Source organism: Budorcas taxicolor, chromosome 6 (genome assembly GCF_023091745.1).
Source record: "Budorcas taxicolor isolate Tak-1 chromosome 6, Takin1.1, whole genome shotgun sequence".
Lineage (NCBI taxonomy): Eukaryota > Metazoa > Chordata > Mammalia > Artiodactyla > Bovidae > Budorcas > Budorcas taxicolor.
This window is the reverse complement of record NC_068915.1, coordinates 68,259,927-68,281,891: the sequence shown is the minus strand read 5'-3', so window position 1 is coordinate 68,281,891 and position 21,965 is coordinate 68,259,927. Positions and strand designations below refer to the sequence as shown.

General features: G+C 43.6%; 1 protein-coding gene across 1 annotated transcript in view; it reads right to left on the bottom strand.

The window, feature by feature from the left end:
* SPATA18 (spermatogenesis associated 18) overlaps positions 1–21,591 on the bottom strand; it is a 58,667-nt gene extending 37,076 nt beyond the window's left edge. Inside the window, exons 1-4 of the mRNA XM_052641758.1 lie at positions 21,505–21,591; positions 4,513–4,618; positions 4,265–4,380; positions 1,415–1,521 (exon numbers count right to left, since the gene is read on the bottom strand). Coding sequence (XP_052497718.1) covers positions 1,415–1,521; positions 4,265–4,380; positions 4,513–4,618; positions 21,505–21,591 — 416 coding nt within the window. The remainder of the gene's footprint in view (positions 1–1,414; positions 1,522–4,264; positions 4,381–4,512; positions 4,619–21,504) is intronic.
* Between the last annotated feature and the right edge of the window lie 374 nt (positions 21,592–21,965).

Here is a 21,965-nt window from a genome sequence, read left to right as displayed (position 1 = left end):
AAATATGCAAAAATGTTAATGCTGCTAAGTCGCTTCAGTCGTGTCCAGCTCTGTGCAACCCCATAGATGACAGCCCACTAGGCTCCCACGTCCCTGGGATTCTCCAGGCAAGAATACTGGAGTGGGTTGCCATTTCCTTCTCCAATGCATGAAAGTGAAAAGTGAAAGTGAAGTCGCTCAGTTGTGCCCGACTCTTCTTGACCCCACGGACTGCAGCCTACCAGGCTCCTCCATCCATGGGATTTTCCAGGCAAGAGTACTGGAGTGGGTTGTCATTGCCTTCTCCGAAAAATGTTAATAGGCATAAACTAATAGGTGATTTTCACCTTTGTACTTTTATTATATGCATCTTGAGAAGGAAATGTGTGTAACTTTTATAATTGGGCAAAACTAAATCAATCGATCAATAGAGATGTTTTCCTTAGAAGGAAATCTCAGCAGAGAACAAGGCAGAATGCCACATGGTATTTCATCATAAGCCCTGTGTAGTGTGTTAGTCGCTCAGTAGTGTCCGACTCTTTGCTACCCCTCGAACTGTAGCCCGCCATCCTCCTCTTGTCCATGGGATTCTCCAGGCAAGAATACTGGAGTGGATTGCCATTCCCTTCTCCAGAGTATCTTCCAGACCAGGGATCAAACCCAGGTCTTTTGCACTGTAGGCAGATTCTTTATTCTTCCATAAGTCCTAACTAGTGACAAAAGAATCCTTTGCTGCCCTCTACAGGTCAGCCATGGAGCAATGCTGCGGTGGGAGAAACACCTTATTGATGGATTTTTTTAGATAAGTTGAAAGCAGTTGCATCACATTTGTCTATCTCCCTCAAGTACAAACCCAAAGTTTGCAATTTTCATTGCAGTGATTCCTTGAGCTTGCTACCCTGGCTTTGCACATAGCATACATCTGAGGTCCATTATTGCCTGACATTACTTAACTTTTTCAAATTACACCTTTTGTATCTCAAAATTATTCCAAAATTTTGAATGCTTAGTCAGGAATACATAGACCTTACATGACAGATAGATGCAGACTGCTTCATTTTACTTTCTCTCTTTCTCTTATCTTTTCTCTTTACCTGATCTTCCACGCTTTTCCTGTCTGCATCTTTTATTTTCCTTCCCAAAGGTAGATTTGCATGTTACAATCTTTCTGTTTTATAAATATGGACTGATAGTGGGCCTATGAAGAAGGAGGAACCTCGGGAATGGAGCCAAGGGAACCAGAGTCTTAGGGATCATAACATAGAAATCCTATCTCCATATTCAAAGGCACTGACTCCCCACTCATACACATACACACATCATGTTACGTATTTGCAAATATCTACATTTTACATGAGCTAATATTTTCCTTTTAAACTTAAATATTAAGAATAAGCAATTCTTTTCGAAAGAAGATAACTTGCATTCCTCTTACTCGTCTTGAACCTGGTTGAGTTGATTACGAGTTGCACTCAAATCAGCATCTAATTGTTGTATGTCCCGAGTACCAGACTGCTTATGTCTGTCCTTATCGAATGTGTCCTGGAATGATTAAAAAAAAAAAATCAAAACAGAGTCTGAAAACATGAAGCCACATGGACAGCAAAAACATTACTCTGGACAAAAGAAGTCAAGCCCAAAGGGCACGTAATGTATTGCTTCATTTTCGTGAAGTTTCCGTGCAGGCATAATTAACCTAAAGTGATAAAAATTCAAAGGGTGATTGCCCTAAGGGCAGAGGGAGGGGACTGGGAAGTGGCACAAGGGAATGAGCTAAAGGAATGGAAATGTTTTGTATCTCAATAGGGATGTGAGTTACAAGGATATATCCATTCGTCAAAATTCATCAATCTATGGTTTTCACTGCAGGTAAGTGATACCTCAGATTTTAAAAAAAGACACCGAAATACCATTCTATATCTTTACACCCAGAATAACATCTACAGGGGGTAAAAATCTAAGAGACATTTTTTTCCCATGTACAAACTTTCTTTAATGAAAACTGACATCTACAGAGCACTTCCTACATGTAAGTTGTTTCCCATGCTTATCATGTTTAACTCTAACAATGACCCTGTTATGTAAGCAAAAGCATTGTTCCCATTTAGCAACTGAGGAAACTGAGACCTAATAGGTTGGACAATCTACCTAGGGCCTTAGAAGGTGGACAAGGATTCTGTCAAGTGATCTCTAAGCAGGAATCCTTCAGCCGCTACCTCATAAGGCCCTCTTGCTTAGAACACAGCTATAGTGGTCTTAGAATACAGCCTGGTCTTAGAACAGGTCTTAGAACACAGCTATGGTCTTAGAACACAGCCTGATCTAAGTGGTTCATCTTTTGAAAGAAATTTATATGAATCCAAAAAAATTGAAAATCAAGGTTACCAATGTTTTGCTTATCCAGACATAGTGATAACCGTGCCTTACAGCGGTCCCCACCCTTTTTGGCTCCAGCGACCAGTTTCATGGAAGACAATTTTCCCACGGACCCTGGGGTGGGGGATGGTTTCAGGATGATTCAAGTGCATTACATTTATTGTGCACTTTATTCCTATTATTATTACATCAATTCCACCTCAGATCATCAGGCATTAGATCCTGGAGGTTGGGGGCCTCTGCTTTGAGCAAAGTGTGTGTTCTCTTTTCAGTCTGGTCCTCAACTATTAAAACACTACCACTGCTGCGTGGAAACCACCGATATATCAGCCACAAATGATGACACTCTCTTGATCGGTTTACCAGGATTGAGTTTTCTTATCTGGGAAGTTTCCAATTAGGTAATTCATTTTATTTTACTTTTTCAGAATACTGAGCTGCCCCCCTTTTAATGATCCCTTTCTCTTATGACTCACCTCCTCTTCCCCATGATACCCTGTCAGGGTGACTAACTTGTCTTTTTTTTTAATTTATTTATTTTAATTGGAGGCTACTTACTTTACAATATTGTAGTGGTTTTGCCATACATTGACATGAATCAGCCATGGGTGTACATGTGTTCCTCATCCTGAGCCCCCCTCCCACCTCCCTCCCCATCCCATCCCTCTGGGTCATCCCAGTGCACCAGCCCTCAGCACCCTGAATCATGCATTGAACCTGGACTGGTGGTCTGTTTCACATATGATAATATCCACGTTTCAATGCTATTCTCTCAAATCATCCCACCCTCGCCTTCTCCCACAGAGTCCAAAGGACTGTTCTATACATCTGTGTCTCTTTTGCTGTCTTGCATATAGGGTTATCGTTACCATCTTTCCAAATTCCATATATATGCATTAGTATACTGTATTGGTGTTTTTCTTTCTGGCTTATTTCACTCTGTATAATAGGCTCCAGTTTCATCCACCTCATTAGAACTGATTCAAATGTATTCTTTTTAATGGCTGAGTAATATTCTATTGTGTATATGTACCACAGCTTTCTTATCCATTCATCTGCTGATGGACATCTAGGTTGCTTCCGTGTCCTGGCTATTATAAACAGTGCTTCAATGAACATTGGGGTACATGTGTCTCTTTCAATTCTGGTTTCCTTGGTGTGTATGCCCAGCAATGGGATTGCTGGTTCATATGGCAGTTCTATTTCCAGTTTTTTAAGGAACCTCCAACACTGTTCTCCATAGTGGCTATACTAGTTTGCATTCCCACCAACAGTGTAAGAGAGTTCCCTTTTCTCTACACCCTCTCCAGCATTTATTGCTTGTAGACTTTTGGATAGCAGCCATTCTGACCAGCATGAAATGGTACCTCATTGTGGTTTTGATTTGCATTTCTCTGATAATGAGTGATGTTGAGCATCTTTTCATGTGTTTGTTAGCCATCTGTATGTCTTCTTTGGAGAAATGTCTGTTTAGTTCTTTGGCCCATTTTTTGATTGGGTTGTTTATTTTTCTGGAATTGAGCTGCAGAAGTTGCTTGCCTATTTTTGAGATAACTTGTCATTTAAAAGTTACTATTTAACGCCTAGAGTGGGTACATCAATGTCCCAAATACAAACCATCACCAGGCCCTTTCCATCCTGAGGAAGCAGAGGCTCCTTGAGTTGATTGAAGCCATACCACTAGGAAGTAGGCAAGGCTGAGATTTTAATGCTGATCTGTCTTAAGAGAAAACCCAACCCATTATGCCACTTACTATGATAAATAGAAACTCACCTTTCCAACCCATGTCTCAGTTCCCTAACTGGAACCGAGCCCCTCACTAGGTAAAAAGCCTTATCTTACGTATGTTTGAGTTCCCAGAGCCTGATCAGGTGCTGAATACCGAGGATGATCCTTTTGTATCCCTACCTGTAGAGAAGGGACCTTGCTGTCCACAGGTTTCCCCAGGGAAGCAGCTGTAAAGGAGGCCTCCAGCCAAGGCAAAAGGCGTGATTTGATTGTTTCCACACCATCATAATGTCCTCCTGGAAGAATCCACAGACCAGGTGAGCGAGAGAAAGCCAAACACATCCACCCAGGCAGAGAGCAAAGGGAAGGGAAAAAGAAAAGAAGGCAAAGAGGGGAGAACTGGAGGGAGACGCACGGGCCGTTCTCACCTTCTTGGGCTGCTACAGTGAGGATCCCAAAGAGTTGTCCCTGCACTTTGGCAACTTGTTCAATGAGTTCGAGGCAGTGATTTAGATTTTGATCACATGAGTTGGCCTGCAAAGCCAGAATGGCAGACATCAGTGCAATTTCATCCTTCTGGGACCCACTGCACGGTGGACACACGTGTCACTTTATGGACACACGTATCACTTTACACAGGGGCCAGCTGACACTGGTATGCTCCCAGGGCAGAGACTGCTGTGTGCTCACAAAACACACTTGCCTCTCCTCCTGGACACCCAGCTAGACAGCCTTCCCCAGTCTCTCTAGCAACCGATGTGGCCATGCAACCCAGTTCTGGTCTGGGATGGGAAGTGATGAGTGACTGTCCTGAATGATTGTCTTCTTTCTCTCTCTCTCTCTCTCTCTCTCTCCATCTACCAACCAAATGCAGAAGACCTAACAGAGGACCCCAGAAGCATAAGGGATAGTGTGAAGCCACAGATTTAGAAGGCTGTTAACTGAACACTTGACCTGTTACATCATTGAGAAAGTTGTGTGTCTGTGGGCATTAAGCTGCTGAAATGTGGGAGTTGTTTTCTATAGCAATAACCCCGACTCCCTACTCAGTGTGCTGTGCCCAGACACTCAGCTGTGTCCAACTGTTTGCAACTCCTTGGACTGTGGCCCACCAGTCCTCTGTCCATGGGATCCTCTCAGCAAGAATACTGGAATGGGTTGCCACTTCTTCCTTCAGGGGATCTTCCAGACCCAGGCATCAAATCAAGACTCTTTCATTGCAGATTCTTTACTACTAGCAACACCTGGGAAGTCCTACTCAATGGAACCCTACAAACACTTCTTTCATAAACAGACATTTTGTAACAAAAGATAAATCATTGCCTCCTAATTTACCCACATTATTGGTTCTTATCCTCTACCTAAGTTCAACATGTGCATAAAGGGCACTATTTCTCAACAATAAGAAGGTATTGCTGGGTGAAGGATACAATGGGGAAGAAGACCAAAAAGATGGCCTAGGCTTCATGGTGATGCAGACTAGCTGGGGAGATGGGAGAGTAGACAGTTACCCTGCACTGGAACAAAGTCTTACTCTAGGGATGAGCACAAGGTCTATTTAAGAGCCATTGTCTGAGAAAGTCAAGGAAGGCTTCCAACAAGCAAATTCTAGGGGTGAAGAAGTTGGACTTGGGGAAAGTCTGCCCCCAGAACAGAAGCTAGGAGGTAGAACTTCCAACTCTTCTGCTGCTTTTGTTGTCTCCTTGGTGAGCTTTCACCAAAGCCTCGCTAGCCAAACCGCTAATTGATTCTGACTCCAGAAGGAAAGAATGCAATTGCAAGGAACAAACCATGTGGGTGTAAAAATGCATAGACCTACGTGTCACCTCAAGCCATCATAAGGCAGGGGTGCCTTCTGGGTACGACGAATCCCAAGATAGGAAGTGGGAGATAGAAACTAGGATGAAGAGGAAAGGTTTAGATGACCTCCAGGCAAAAGTTTACGTGTGAAATGCAGACCTGTGTCAACAGGGAAATGGTTCAGACAGGCAGTAAGCTCCTGAGGACAGAGGCTGTGCCTGGCCGGGTCACTGTGGCATTTCCAGCCCTTCATCCTACTGTCTCTAAGTATTCGAACTCAACATGTATTGTGTGGATGAATGAAAATGAGACGATTCACTCACTTTGGCTTTATTACATACCTGCTAAGTGCCAGGCACTGTCCATGCTTTATGTAGGTAAACTCAGAAAATCCACACCATAGGTACTGTAGGAGATTAGGAGGACTGTTGTCATCATTGCCATATTGAGATGAGAAAATTGAGACCCAGAGAGGTTAAGTAATATGCCCAAGGGTACTTAGCTAGTATGATGTCAGAACTGAGACCTGCTTCCAGAGTCCATGCTCTTGACTACTAAACTATACTGACTTTTGGATCATGATTAGTGCCAGGAGGAGGAAGGGGAGGATTGGATTATGTGACAAAAAGTGAGTTAGGAGGGCAGTCAGGGAAGCCTCTCTGAGGAGGAGTCACCGGAGCTAAGTCTTGGATTCAGGGCACCAGAGAAAGAGCAGGCCAGGCTGTGGGAACACCAAGGCCAAAGGCCCAATGGCAGGAAGGAATCTGGCAACCTTGAACCAGAAGTAGGCAGGACAGATTCTGTAGGCGCCCTGCAGGCCAGGTAAAAGCAGTCAGGATGGAAGGGACTCGTAACTGAGAGGGAGATGCTGCTTTACTTTCCATGCCTGGTTAATGGTACCTGGGATTAGCTCTATTGTAACACTTATAAGAAGAAATGGACACAATCGAAATATCTCATTCTTCTATCCCCTTCTCCTAAAACGTCTATGAGCTAACTATGAGTTTTCTTTTTGAAAGACTTTGTCTTTCTCATCAGTCACTGCTAGTATCCACGGCAAATCAAAGACCCCAAAGATTTGATGAATGAGTGAGTGAGTGACTATCATAATATGGAAAAGATCAGGACATACGGGACCCACAGCCTGATCAGCTCTCTCCATTCCTTCCTTGTTGAACCAGCAACTCCTTGCCCTTGCTATTTCATTCCTGCACTTACCACAGTGAACTTCAATTCCCCAGCTACAGCCTTTTGCCCTCTGGCTGGATCGCGCCATGTGCTAAGTGGACAGAGAATAGGCTTAGGAGTCAAGCAGACCTGAGTATCTCAGCTCTGCTACCTGCCATCTTGTGTGTAATTCTTCACAGGTTGCTTAGCCTCTATGAGCCCATTTCCCAACCAGGAAAATGAAGATTATGGCTTGCAGAGTGTTAAGAGCATTAAATCAAAATAATGCACATTCTGCACCTTCAAGACAAAAGATATAGCACCTGTAAGATGCTGCACAGAACTGAAGGGAGCAATGGACCGAGTCATAGGGCAGACCCTAGTTCAGATCTGGTTCTCCGCTTACTAGCTTATTTCCTTAGAGAAGACATTTTAAAAATGCTCTTCCATTCACTGGAATTTAGAAGGTGGACGATCTCACCAGCTAGCATAGGTGCAGAGTAGAGAAGGTATATAATAATTAGGATTATTGTAGTATTATTACTATAGGTTTCTGTGCCTTGACCAGTGCCTGGCACAAAGTAGGGGTCCAATGTTTATCAAATGAGTTTGCACACACCATTAACATAAGAGAATATACCATGTCAGACTGTTTCTGATCCCAAGACGTGTCACAACACGTTGCCCGTTTCTAACACAAAGCATTGCACCAGACACTCAGCTTGCCATTGTCACAGTACTCTACCGAACAATTACTCCCCACAAGATAAACAGAGCGAAGATATGAACTAACTATGTGCTTGTGTGTGTGCTCATTCGCTGCAGTCGTGTCTGACTCTTTGCAACCCTATGGACTATAGCCCACCAGGCTCCTCTGTCCATGGGATTCTTAAGGCAAGAACACTGGAGTGGGTTGCCAAGCCCTCCTCCAGGGGATCTTCCCAACCCAGGGATCAAACTCTAGTCTTTCATCCCCTGCATTAGCAGGTAGATTCTTTACCACTAGTGCCATCTGAGAAGTCCATGAACTAAATGTACTGTCTCCTAATTCCAAATCTCATTCACTCATAAATCCTTGAATTCCTTTACTTCCTAAGCCTTGGGCTGGCCAGCTCAGGGAACAAAACTATATTAAAAAATAAAAAGTTGCGTGCTGTCAATGAGCTCACCAGCTGGGGAAGCAGGATAGAGAGTAGGAAACACACAGGGGATAAATAATTCCCTTAGAGTTTACTAAGTGCTCTAAGAAGATAGTGAGCTGTAAAAGTAAAATATACTCTGGTACGGGGCGATGGGTGGGAGGTTAAGACACTTTGAGCAGAGGAAGAGCAAGTATTATTATCAAGGCAAGAAGCGGCAAGGCCTATTGTACAGGAGAGGAGAACACAGGGTCCAGAGACTAAGTAATAAGGACTTTATTTGTCACAGGAAGAGCTCTGGGCTCTATTCAATCACTGAAAAGTTTAATGGGGCAAGTGGAGGGTTTGCTTTGATTTCACAAAAATGCCTCTGGCAGGAGCAGACCAGATAATTGGACTGGAGAGTGCATCTGGGAAGGAGGTAGGCAGTTGTAACCATCTAGCTGAGAGATTCTGAGAGCTGTGGAAGGAAAACAAAACTCCTTCCCAGCTCTGGAATCACATCTGTGTTGGCCAAGGTCTCACTGATCCTAGCATTACCTGAGGAGGAAGTCAGGTGGCTTGGGAAGAAGTAAGAGGTATGTGAGGGAGAATGCTCTTTACAGACGGTTTTAAGGAGTCTGGGCTTTCCTGGTGGCTCAGATGGTCAAGGAACTGCCTGCAATGCAGGAAACCCAGGTTCAAACCCTGGGTCAGGAAGATCTACTGGGGAAGGGAATGGCCACCCACTCCAGTATTCTTGCCTGGAGAATTCCATGGACCGAGGAGTCTGGCGTGCTGCAGTCCATGCAAAGAGTTGGACATGACTTAGTGACTGATCAACAACAAAAATAGCTCCTTCTAAAAAAATTTAATGAAAGAGAAAACAGTTACATCACAATTACTAATAAGAATTATTTATGAAACTTTTACTTCATTTATATTAGGGGATATATGGTGTTGGGGGTATGGTGTTGGAGAAGACTTGAGAGCCCTTGGACTGCAAGGACATCAAACCAGTCCATCCTAAGGGAAATCAACCCTGAATATTCATTGGAAGGACTGATGCTGAAGCTGAAGCTCCAGTACTTTAGCCACGTGACTCGAAGAGCCAACTCATTAGAAAAGACGCTGATGCTTGGAAAGACTGAAGGCAGGAGGAGAAGGGGACAACAGAGAATGAGATGGTTGGGTGGCATCACTGACTTAATGGGCGAGAGTTTAAGCAAGTTTGGAAGATGGTGAAGGACAGGGAAGCCTGGCGTGCTGCAGCCCATGGGGATGCAAAGAGACAGACATGACTGAGTGACTGAACAACAGCAACAAAGGGGGTATGCGTGCTGTGTTGTGAAGTAAAATGCATTAACTTTGTGGGTAAGTTTTAACAGTACTATCACAGGGAATAAGGTTTCGGCTGTGTTGAAAATCACTGATTTGGGCAATGAGGAGCCCCAAAACAATCCCATGAAGAGTTGTATAAAAATTGGATTGCAGGGAGGCATAGAGAAAGGTAGGAAATCAATAGGAATATGCCATGTTGCTAGTGTGGAACTTAAACAAGGAAACTTCAAATTTATTCTAGTGGCTTCATGAAGATAGGAAAGCTAGAAGTAACAGAAAGGAGTGTCATATTCCAGAATATAACCACCAGCATTATTAACATTTTTTTTTGGAAAAATGTTCTTTTGAAGGAAAAAAAACACCCTTTGTGATGGAGATGGGCTACTAGCCTCCTTTTGTAAGCATGATGGCTGCAAAAATACTGTGAGTTGTGAGGGAAAGAATTCTCTGCACAGCAAGCAGCTGCTTTGTCAGTATGTCTCCTCCCTTACTCTCCTGCAGCTATAGGCATTATTGCTACAAAGTTCATGTGAGGTCTGCCTTAGCCATAGACCAGAAGTTGGTTTCCCCACATATGTAAGAAATGATTGGAGTCTGAATAAGAGCTGCTGCTGTTGCTGCTAAGTCGCTTCAGTCATGTCCGACTCTGTGCGACCTCATAGATGGCAGCCTGAGCAACTGCAGCTAAAGGGGAAAGATGGGAGATATTTGAGACCTTTTAAAGGTAGACTCCTCAGGGCTTGATGAACCCATTTACAAGGTGTGATGGAGAGAGAGAGGAGACCGGGTTTCTGACTTGGGCCGCAGGGGAGATTGTGATGCTGTTGCCTAACCAGAGGCCACAAGTAGAGAGGCAACAAGACAGGAGGGAGGGCAACTCATCCTGTTTGGTTCATGTTGACTCAGAGGATCTGGCCATCCACATGGAGCTGTCTGGAAGGCAGGTGGCCAGCCATTCAGGTCGGGAGCTCTGGAGAAAGGCCCAGGCTGGAGATAAATCTTGGAGTCACCAACATCTGGGAAGTAGCTAACGCCATAAAATTGAATGAAAGTGTCAGTCATGTCCGACTCTTTGCGACCCCATGGACTATAACACACCAGTCTCCTCGTCTATGAAATGCTCCAGGCAAGAATACTGCTGGAGTGGGTTGCCATTCCCTTCTCCAGGGAATCTTCCTGACCCAGGGATCAAATCCAGGTCTCCAGCATTGCAGGTAGATTCTTTACTATCTGATCCACAGGAGAAGTCCAGTAAAATTGGATAAGATGTGTCAATTGCTGCAAAGAAATCAAGGAGATAAGGACTGTGGAAAAACAAAAAAGAGTTTAGACTTGACCTGACCATCAAGTGGAGCAGTTACAGCAGAATGTTTTGGGGAAAGGATACTTGATGTTGTTCCAGATCATTCCAGGTTGAGGAACAAATGGGAGTTAAAGAAGCAAAGACAGTGAAGACAGATTAGTCTTTCAAGAAGTTTTGCAGTGTGGGGAAGGAGAGCAACAGAACAGAGGCTTTGTTCCCACCCCTTTAGTGTTATCACTCTCTAGCCCAGACCAAACCTCCTGACCAACTGAGCTTAAATGTTGCCTTATTTCCAAGGTTTTTCACAACGTGCCTCTCCACGACTTCTGCTGCCTCACTTCCTCCGGCAGCTCTCTCCACTCTCACGCAAGCCTGTTTCGCTAGTGTGCATGTGCCATGGGCACCAGATCAACAATCCTTTGATCCTTTTCAATTCCTATACTTCTGAGCAGCCTTGACCTTATTAACATTTCTCCTCATGAGACCCCAATAATCACAGCCTGTGTTGAAATGGCTCTCTCATCATACTATTCTAAACTTGAATCACCTGCACAATATAAGAAAGAGAGAAAATTTTCACCCTAGTTCAGTTCAGTTCACTCGCTCAGTCATGTCCAACTCTTTGTGGCCCCATAAACCACAGCACGCCAGGCCTCCCTGTCCATCACCAACTCCCAGAGTCCACCCAAACCCATGTCCATTGAATCGGCGATGCCATCCAACCATCTCATTCTCTGCAATTATTAATAATAAAATGTATCACTAATACATTAATACATTAATATTTTTAATCAACTTGCAAATTTCAATTTGAAAAGCTCTGCAAATTTCAATTTGAAAAGCTATTCAAATCTATCAATTTTAGTACAAAATATACTTTCATATACAGAAAATATGCTTCATCTATATTAGATAAGAAACTGTGCAAAAGGATTTATCACAGTATCATTTAAAATATGAAAGTTACAATCATTTAGTAATGATTTGCCTGATATTTTTATTTTTTAATACTCTTCTTTTAAAAAAAAGTCATTTTACATAGAACAAGAATGCCATTTCCAAACATGCCAATTAGCAAATATGTACAGGAGCAAGGAAAAGAGATGATCAGTAGGAAGGATGTGGAGTCTAGTCTGAGGGGTGGCATTTCTCAGGTCTTCGCAGCTGACCCTGGAAATTCACATATGGAAAGCAAAGCCCTAATTTCTATCTTCCTTCCCCGTTCCAATCTCCCCACTGCCACCACTGACCGGGGTGTGTATTTTTAGAGGGTGGATGGGGGAAGGCTGGCAGGAAACAGACACTGCAAGTCAGTGGAATGTCCTTCCCTCCTGTAGGAGATAACAGAATGGACTTGACAAGCAAAAGAGCTAGGTTCAAAACCAAGTTATAAAGTGGAGTGGCCTTGGGCAAGCAAGCTGCCTTCCTGGGATTTGGTTTTCTCATGTGTAAAATACAGAAAATAAAGCCTACTATTTCATAGGTTCTTCTAAAGCTTAAAGGCAATAACACATGAAGAGTGCTTTAAGGGCTTTCAAGAACTCTTTAAACATTCGTTTTAGGGGATTAAGAGTTCCCTGGTGGCTCAGATGGTAAAGTGTCTGCCTACAACACGGGAGACCTGGGTTCGATCCCTGGGTTGGGAAGATCTCCTGGAGAAGGAAATGGCAACCCACTCCAGTATTCTTGCCTGGAAAATCCCATGGACAGAGGAACCTGGTAGGCTACAGTCCATGGGGTCGCAAAGAGTCGGACACGACTGAGCGAAATTTACTTTACTATTTTACTTTACTATGAATAAACTACTAATAAAATAGACATTGTACTGGAACAAACATTGGGGTACATGCATCTGTTTCAATTATGGTTTTCTCAGGGTATATGCCCAGTAGTTGGGATTATTGGGTCATATGGCAGTTCTATTCCTAATTTAAGGAATTTCCATAATTGTTCTCCATGGTGGCTGTATCAATTTACATTCCCACCAACAGTGCCAGATGGGGACAGAGATGGGAGAGGGGACACATGTATACCTGTGACTGACTCATGTTGATGTATGGCAGAAACCAACACAATATTGTAAAGCCATTATCCTTCAATTAAAAAAATCAAAAATAAATAAATAAGCTACAAGGATATTATGTACAGCATGGGGAATATAGCCAATATTCAATAATTATAAATAGAGAATAGCCTTCAAAAATTGGGAATCACTATGTTGTACACCTGAAACTTATATAACACTATACATCAACTATACCTTAAAAAATTCTTTTAAATGAAGTCCTCTGCAAAGTAAAAGTAAAAATGCGGGTTATAACAGGCTATAATTGCTTCTAGAAAGGTGCCCATCTGTGGGTAGCCTTTCAAGCGGCTCTGTTTCAAAATCAACCCTCTGTTCTACATCATTGAGGCTGACCCTGCCACACACTCACTGCCTCCACAACAAAGTTTTTAAACTGAAATCCTAAATTTTATTTTATTTTTTCTTAATATATATATTTTATTGAAGTATAGTCGGCTTACAGTGTTTCAGGTGCACAGCAAGGTAATTCAGTTATACATATACATTGTTTATATTATTTTTCAGATTATTTTCCATTATAGGTTATTACAAAATATTGACTATAGTTTCCGGTGCTATACAGTTAACCTCTGTTGCTTGTTGCATACCTATTTTTTTCTGAATTTTAGATATAAGAAAGAGGAGGATTATACCTCAACAATTTAGGAAGAGCTTCTATTTAGGCTTTCCCACTGGATTTTGGAGGCAGGCATGGCAACCCATTCCAGTATTCTTGCCAGGAGAATACCATGGACAGTCCATGGGGTCGCAAAGAGTCAGACATGACTGAAGCAACTGAGCATACACACACTGGATTTTAGTGTCTTGATCCATAATTAATATTCCTACTGGACTTATTTTGTTACTTCTTCTCCTTTAACATTAAACAATGGTGATGTTTACATTAACCAGTTTGTCCAAGATGAAAATACGGAGAATCAAATTTAAAAGTTGGTAGACTCTGTTAAAAAGAAAATAGTCTTCCTTAACTATTTGTCAATTATTTTGTAGCCATGAATTTATCATTAGTAACTGTGGCAGAAGGGGTGGTACCCATTAAATATTCTGCTTGCTTTTCCACATCTCGGGCTCCCTTACAGTTAGACAGCAGCCAACAACTAAGCCCGCCCGAGGGACAATGAGTGCAAGGGCTGTGTATGATGTAGGAGCAGGGCAAGTTCTCCACTCTCTCTATTCCGCTTGCAGAACCTTCAAGGTCCAGTAATGAGATGGCTGCTCCATTTGATGGAGGACACCTGAAACTGAGCCAGTGACAGACAAGAGCTACCATCAGACTTTGCATGAATGGGAAAGAAATCTCTGTTCTGTCAAGACACTAAGGTTTGGCATTTATTCATTACTGGCCAGTAAATCACTGCAGATGGTGGCTGCAGCCATGAAATTAAGACACTTGCTCCTTGGAAGAAAAGCTATGACCAACCTAGACAGCATACTAAAAAGCAGAGACATTACTTTGCCAACAAAGGTCTGTCTAGTCAGGGCTATGGTTTTTCCAGTAGTCATGCATGGATGTGAGAGTTGGACTATAAAGCTCAGCGCCGAAGAATTAATGCTTTTGAACTGTGGTGTTGAAAAAAACTCTTGAGAGTCCCTTGGCCTGCAAGGAGATCCAACCAGTCCATTCTAAAGGAAATCAGTCCTGAATATTCATTGAAAGGACTGATGCTGAAGCTGAAACTCCAATACTTTGGCCACCTGATGCGAAGATCTGACTCATTTGAAAAGACCCTGATGCTGAGAAAGACTGAAGGCAGGAGGAGAAGGGGACGATAGAGGATGAGATGGTTGGATGGCATCACTGACTCGACAGACATGAGTTTGAGCAAGCTCTGGGAGTTGTTGATGGACAGGGAAGCCTGACGTGCTGCAGTCCATGGGGTCACAAAGAGTCGGACACAACTGAGCGACTGAACTGAACTGAAGGAGATAAAGGTCCTGAAGGGAAGAAAAGCGTTCTCTGTAAATTTAATAACTAGTTGAACCTTCAAGAATGTAGAAGGGGAGGAGTGCAGGGGGGTCAGGGAATCTGTCTGAAGACACCATAGCAATGACAACAACCTTTTGAGAGGGTAACAGGTAGGGAGGGTAGAGGTCCCCAGGCGGCAGGAGGAAATAAACTGCAAGAGGCAGGCCTTTTTTTTTTTCCTTCTGTGTTGAGGAAACCAGTTCTGCCTAAGACCAACCTCTTTTTTCTTTTCTCAAACCTTGGGCTGATAATGGCTCAGCAAACCAGTACTCATATTAATTGTTTTATGGCTGGGGATGACACACTTTGGCCATCCTCTCAAAAATGCATATTGTGGGAAAGGGGCCTGGTGAAACTCCCTCAGCCTTGAGGTGTTTCTTTATCTGATTAGAAGCTAGCTAACAGACATAAAATGCCTTGGCCCTCTTTATGTTCCCTTCTGATGTCTATGTTAGAAGCTTTCCCTATATCTGCTATACTTTATTAAACCTTTGCTACACAAAAGGCTCCAAGTAATCAAGTATCATTTCTGACCCTGGATCAAAATCCTTTCTTCCAGAGGTCACGAATCCTGGGGTAACGCACAGCTTGCAGCAGCAACCTTTCACTTTTGTACTTAGAATCCGGCATGTTTTGGCCTAAAAGCAGGTTCTATTCAATCACAGAGATTATTCTAAAACAAACAGAGGACACCTCTTTAAGAGCTGGTTTTTATGTGCTGATATTTAATATGTTGTTTACACTTGTTAGTACAGAATTCTATAGCACAAGGGGAGAGTAATGCAAGAGAAGCATTACCTCCCTATGTAATACTTTGTTTCTCCCCATTGCCCTCAGGATAAAGTCCAAACTCCATAACACACCACCCAAGGCACCCGTCCCCTGGCCCCCACCACCCCATCTCCTTGGCCTTATCTCATGCCCACTCCCTGCCTGGAATTATTCCCAGTCCCCCGAGACATGCTAGCTTTTTCATGCTTCCCAGCTTCTTGCCCACATCCTTTCCTCTCTCCCTTGTCCTCTTCTCCAGCTAGAATTTCATCAGTAAAATTCAGCTGACATTTTTATTCCCAGCACCTAGCATAGACAGACATAGTGTAAAAAAAAATTTGTCTGAGGAATAAGTGTACACTGCAGAAAAAGTGTGAATATAGAGTATCTCACCCAAACCTTTATACACACCAGGAGCTAAGTAACCATTTGTTCAATTAATTCTTAAACTCTTAATACTTGGCTCAGTTATTGGTTGAATAAGAAGGAATTCTCTTTGGCTGCTCCACTAACATTCTCAATAACCACAAAGGAGGAAAACTAACTCTGCAATTCATGTGTTTACCACAGCCCATCCCTGAGTCTCCAATGGAGTCCAAGTTTTAAAGACCAAGTAATGCAATACTTCAGCATCTCTTTAATAACTAAAAGAAAATGAGGTGGTGCTCTTTGGTGTTGTTTTTAGGACTTGCTTCTCTGGGAGGGAAGTCGGTTGGAAAATATTTTTTCCTGAAGATAAGATAAATGTAACTTAAAAAAATAAAATCAAGCAAGAAGCAGTTTTGCCAAAGGCCCAGAAGATTGGTAGATGTTGTAAGATTAAAAACAAGCCAAAAGATAAAAAACAAAGGCTTCAGGGCAGAAAATTATATTTTAAAAGAACTTACTGTTTCTGACAACGTAGGAATCAAGGCAACAGGCTGTGTATGAGATAGTGGTGATGGTCAGATAAAGGCAGAGGGGATAGGAATGGATAAAGAAGGAAATTATATTAGAGAAATTAAGAAGAAAAACTAAATAGGATCTAATTGTTAATCTAAATGATGGCTGGTTTGGAAAACAATCAAAATTCTGCATTGTGTTTTAGAATTAATCTGTTCAAGTTACTTATCTATTTCACTTGAAAATAACTTTTCCCAAAGGAATAACTTTAACTATGTTCCTAATTCTAGAGGAATATATACGGTCTTTTCTTTTGCTTGAGTTTATCAGAACTCAATTAATGTGGTCATAGTCAGAAAAACCAACCTTCCATAGCAAACATAATTTGAAGCTTTTAAGGAAAAAACATAGTTCTCTACAACCAATATTTTAATAAATATAATTTGCTACAATGAATACTCTTCATCTTAAGGATTCAAGGCCAAAGTCTTTGGAACTAATAAAATAACATTGCAGTATTACAGGAAAACTCTTAGCAATTGACTGAAACTCAAACTGTAGATGACAAGATGTTGAATAAGTCTCAATGTAACCTATATGTTAGTAGGTGCTGTAAAGAGATTTTCTCATTGTCTTTCTTTAGCGCCACGCCCCCGCCACCCGCCACACACACACACACACACACACACACACACACACACTGTTCAGAATGCTTGCACCCTTTCACTTGTGCTCCTGATCGTTAATCCTGGCTTCTGGTTTCAATTTTAAGAAAAGTTGAATTAAAGATATTTGGGGATCATTTCTGGGCTTCCCTGCTGGCTCAGGGGTAAAGAATCTGCCAGCAATGCAGGAGATGCAGGAGACTCCAGTTCGATCCCTGCATCAGGAAGATCCTCTGGAGGAGGGCATGGCAACCCACTTCAATATTCTTGCCTGGAGAACCCCATGGACAGAGGAGCCTAGCGGGCTATGGTCCATAGGGTCACAAAGAGTTGAACACAACTGAAGTGACTGAACACACAAGGCACGCACAGGGATCATTTCTAATTTTACACTGAATATGAGGTTCATCAGAAATAAGTCCAAGGAACTGGGTGTCTGGGAGAAAGGTGGTGGCATTCAGCCAGTCATGATTTATTGAGCAACCACTAGGGGCCAAAAGTGGAATGAAACAGAAATCTCTGCTATCTGGAGCTTACCTTTTAGGGTGCATTGGGGGAGGGGAGGAAAACTAATCAACAAAATAGAAGAGTAAATCAGTAAAAATTAGAAGGGGTAGATATTATGGATGGAGAAGGATATCATGGAAGAAATAAAGCAGAGAAGGGGCACAGTTGTTCCAGGGGTGAGGGTGGCTGCTCAGTCCAATACAGTTGCCACTGGTCATATGTGACTAGTGGAATTCAAACTAGACTTCAATGAAGTTAAAACTTCAGTTCCTCAGTTTGCACTCATTGAATTTCAAATGCTTATTGGCCACCATGTTGGACAGTGCTGATATAAAGATATATATAGAATGTGTCCATCATCATGGAAAGTTCTGTCAGACAGTTCTGCTCTACCAAGAGCAAGGAGTCTAGTATTGCTGGAGTGGTTGAGCAAGGGAGAGGGTAAGAGATAACATCACAGAGTTTAAAGGAGCACAGCTGTACAGGAGCTTGATGGCCATTGCAGAAAATTTTTTTCTGAGATATGAAGTTTGGAGAGTTTTGCCATAGGAGTAACTTGATCTGACTTGGTATTTAGAAGAATTACTTTGGGTTATTTTTTTTTTAAGTAACACAAATAAAAGATGACCAAAGGTGTACAAGTGTGGCAGTGGAGGCAGGGATGGCGTGGAACATGCTCAGGTTCTGCACAAGCTCAGAAGCTAGTACCAACAGATTCTGCTGGTGAGAAAGTAGTGGAGTATGTCATGATAAAGTCTGTAACTAAAGGAAAGAAGTCAGTGTTTGTGGCATGGGAGAAGCTATGGTCCGTCATACATTGATTAGACTTTGCAATGACAATAGCACAACTGAAAATGTCCAATGGACATTTGGAGAAGTGAGAGCTCAGATGAGAAAAGGACCTGAGTTTAGATATGATATTCATCAGCATAGGGGTAAGAGATGAAATAGGAATGGAAGTGGAAGAGAAGGTTTCTAAAGTCTGCCCTTGAAGAACAACTATGAGAGGAGTATGGGTAGGACAAGGAGACAAATAGAGTGTCGACAGTCAAATTCAATAGAGATGCCAGAACGTTGAAGAGAAATGATGATGCCCAAGGAATGGCCACAATATTTGGGAAGGCACTGATCTCTAAGAGTGCAGTCTCTACTAATTACATGTGTGTACTGGAGATGGGGAGGGCCACAAGTGAGGAATCTAAGTAGAAATGGTTTCAGTGAGAACAGAAGAATGGAGTGCACCACTGTTAGTGAGAAGAGAAAGTACAATAAACTTTGGCCTTTCTCAGAACTTACAGGTCGTTTCTAAAACAATCATTTAATTTGGTCCAGCCACTATCAGTGTCATTTGTGTTCAACATTGTCTAGTGACAAACTGAATACACTTTTTAATGGTTCAAGTTGATTTAGGCCACAGGGCAAGAAAAAAAAATATTATAAGAAGTAGTTTTAAGAAGAGAAAATACATGTATTAAGATTTGTTATTCTCATCCTTCTGAGATTAGGTAACAAGTAGCCACTTTTAAAGGTAGGTGGTGGGGGGAACCCAAGGCTTTGTGCTAACGGTGAATTTCAATTCTCCTGCAATTCTGATGGAAAAGGAATAATCAATATTGGTACTTTTAATGTGGCAAATGGGGTAAACACTAGAAAAGCAGGCTAAGGAGAAAGCCATAGTGCTTTGAGCTCCCCTCCTCCCAGGAGCCTGGTTACAAGGTGGATAGGAAAGCCCAGGGACTCATGATGGCAGGCAGTTGCATTTTCCTGGTAGGATTTCAGACACAAGCTAATTTAGACTAAAAAAATTGAGATCCAAAAAGGAACTTCATCCATCATCAATTCCAGTCTCCCAGTTAGCTGAGGAGGTACTGAGACCCAGAGGTTAAATAATTTGCCCCAAATGATTCAGCTTTTGTTGTTGTTGCTTGCTGTTGTTTAGTCACTAAGCCACCAGGCTTCTCTGTCCATGGGATTTTCCGGGCAAGAAAGAATACTGGTGTGGGTTGCCATTTCCTTCTCCAGGGGATCTTGCAGACCCAGGGGATGAACCAGCATCTCCTACACTGGCAGGTGGATTCTTTACCGCTGAGTCACCAGGGAAGCCCCAATGATTCAGCCAGCCAGTTCTCTGCAAAGTCAGACCTAAAAGCTGGCAGGGTGGAGCTGATTCTGGGTCCCCAGCTCTTTTTCCTGCATTGTTCTACTGGCCGTGTGAGAATAGGACTCTCCTTTTTTTGTTGTTATTGTTCAGTCACTAAGTCATGTCTGACTCTGTCTGACTGAGCGTAGCCCGCCAGGCTCCTCTGTCCATGGGGATTCTCCAGGCAAGAATACTAGAGTGGGTTGCCATGCCCTTCTCCAGGGGATCTTCCTGATCCAGGAATCAAACCAGAGTCTCTTGCATTGCAGATGGATGTTTTTTACCAGCTGAGCTACAGTATAGAACTCCCCTTTTTAAGACAGACCAACCGAAGCAAATTCTGCATTGGAGTTCTACTATCTGGATGAAGAGATGAATGGGAGCTGGAGTGGGGTAGGGAGGGCAGTGGCCCCCACCCCCCCCCCACACCCCACTCCAGCTCCCATTCATCTTAAAAAGGAGAGTTCTATACTGTAGCTCAGCTGGTAAAAAAAATCCATCTGCAATGCAAGAGACTCCGGTTTGACTGCAGATGGTGATTGCAGCCATGAAATTAAAAGACGCTTACTCCTTGAAAGAAAATTTATGACCAACCTAGATAATCAAGGCTATGGTTTTTCCTGTGGTCATGCATGGATGTGAGAGTTGGACTGTGAAGAAGGCTGAGCGCCGAAGAATTGATGCTTTTGAAGTGTGGTGTTGGAGAAGACTCTTGAGAGTCCCTTGGACTGCAAGGAGATCCAACCAGTCCATTGTGAAGGAGATCAGCCCTGGGATTTCTTTGGAAGGAATGATGCTAAAGCTGAAAGTCCAGTACTTTGGCCACCTCATGCAAAGAGGTGACTCATTGGAAAAGACTCTGATGCTGGGAGGGATTGGGGGCAGGAGGAGAAGGGGACAACCGAGGATGAGATGGCTGGATGGCATCACTGACTCGATGGACGTGAGTCTGAGTGAACTCTGGGTGTTGGTGATGGACAGGGAGGCCTGGCGTGCTGCGATTCATGGGTTCGCAAAGAGTCGGACACGACTGAGACTGAACTGAATTGAACTGAACTGGGTTTGATGACAGAATACTGGCTTACAAATGCCTTGACAACAGGCTTTCTGAAATCTGCCCTAGTGTTGAAACTACCTTACTTGCCATGCTCATCAGCACACAAGTGAAACTCGCAAGGTTGACTAGTGTTCGTTTCATTGACTTCTGGGTACTAACTCCTGGGTATATTTCTATAAAAATCTTACCCCAGAGTGGGAGACTTGCGGAAAGGCAGGAGGTGGGATGTAATAAATAATAATAATTCGAGTTGGAGTATGGCGGTGGGCTGCAGGCAGAGGGAACTGGAGGAAGAGTGACAAGCTAGACCGGACCTCCGTTGCTCGCAGGGCTTCCCGTTGCTAGGACCGCCAGCGTCCTTAGCTACCGCTCGCTAAACTAGCAGCTCTCCTCTGCTACGACCAGTCCAGCGCTTCGCGGACCGCGCCACCTCGCGCCAGAAGAAGAAAAAGGAATCGCATTTCCCTGCTTCCCTCGGTGCGGGTCCCAGTGAGGAATCAAAACTGCGGGACTTGGCAAAGCAGTCACCCGGAGGCCAGTCCTAAGAACCTCCCGCTGAGGGTTGTACAAGGAACTAGAGAGAGGGCGAACCCCGGGGGTCTTCCCCTCTGACTCACGTTGTACTCCCTCAGCCAGGACTCTAGCTTGTCCTGCAACGATCGTAAAGCTTCGTTGGAGACCAGTCTCCTCAGGTTATCTGCCATCGCTCGCTCTTCCGCTCGGCCCGCTCTGGGAGATGGACTCGTGGACCGAGGGGTGGTGCGGCGGGAAAGGTGTTCTCTTCCTGAGGAGCTCAGAGCGCGGCTGGTGTTTCCATCCTCCCCCCTCGGGTCGGACGGGGCAGGGTTCGAGAAGCCGGGGGGAGGTGCCCTGGGCCACAGCCGCCGCGCCTCATTCGCTGCCCCGCGCGCGGTCTCCCGGCTCCCGCGCGGCCGCCGGGAGCCAGGACAATAAACACCCCGGCGATTATTAAACAAACCTTGACGTGAGGGCGCGGCAGCTGGGGACGCGCGCGGCCCGTTTCCAGGCAACGCCTGCGCCGCCGCCCAGCCCCAGCCGAGCACACTTACCGGCCTGC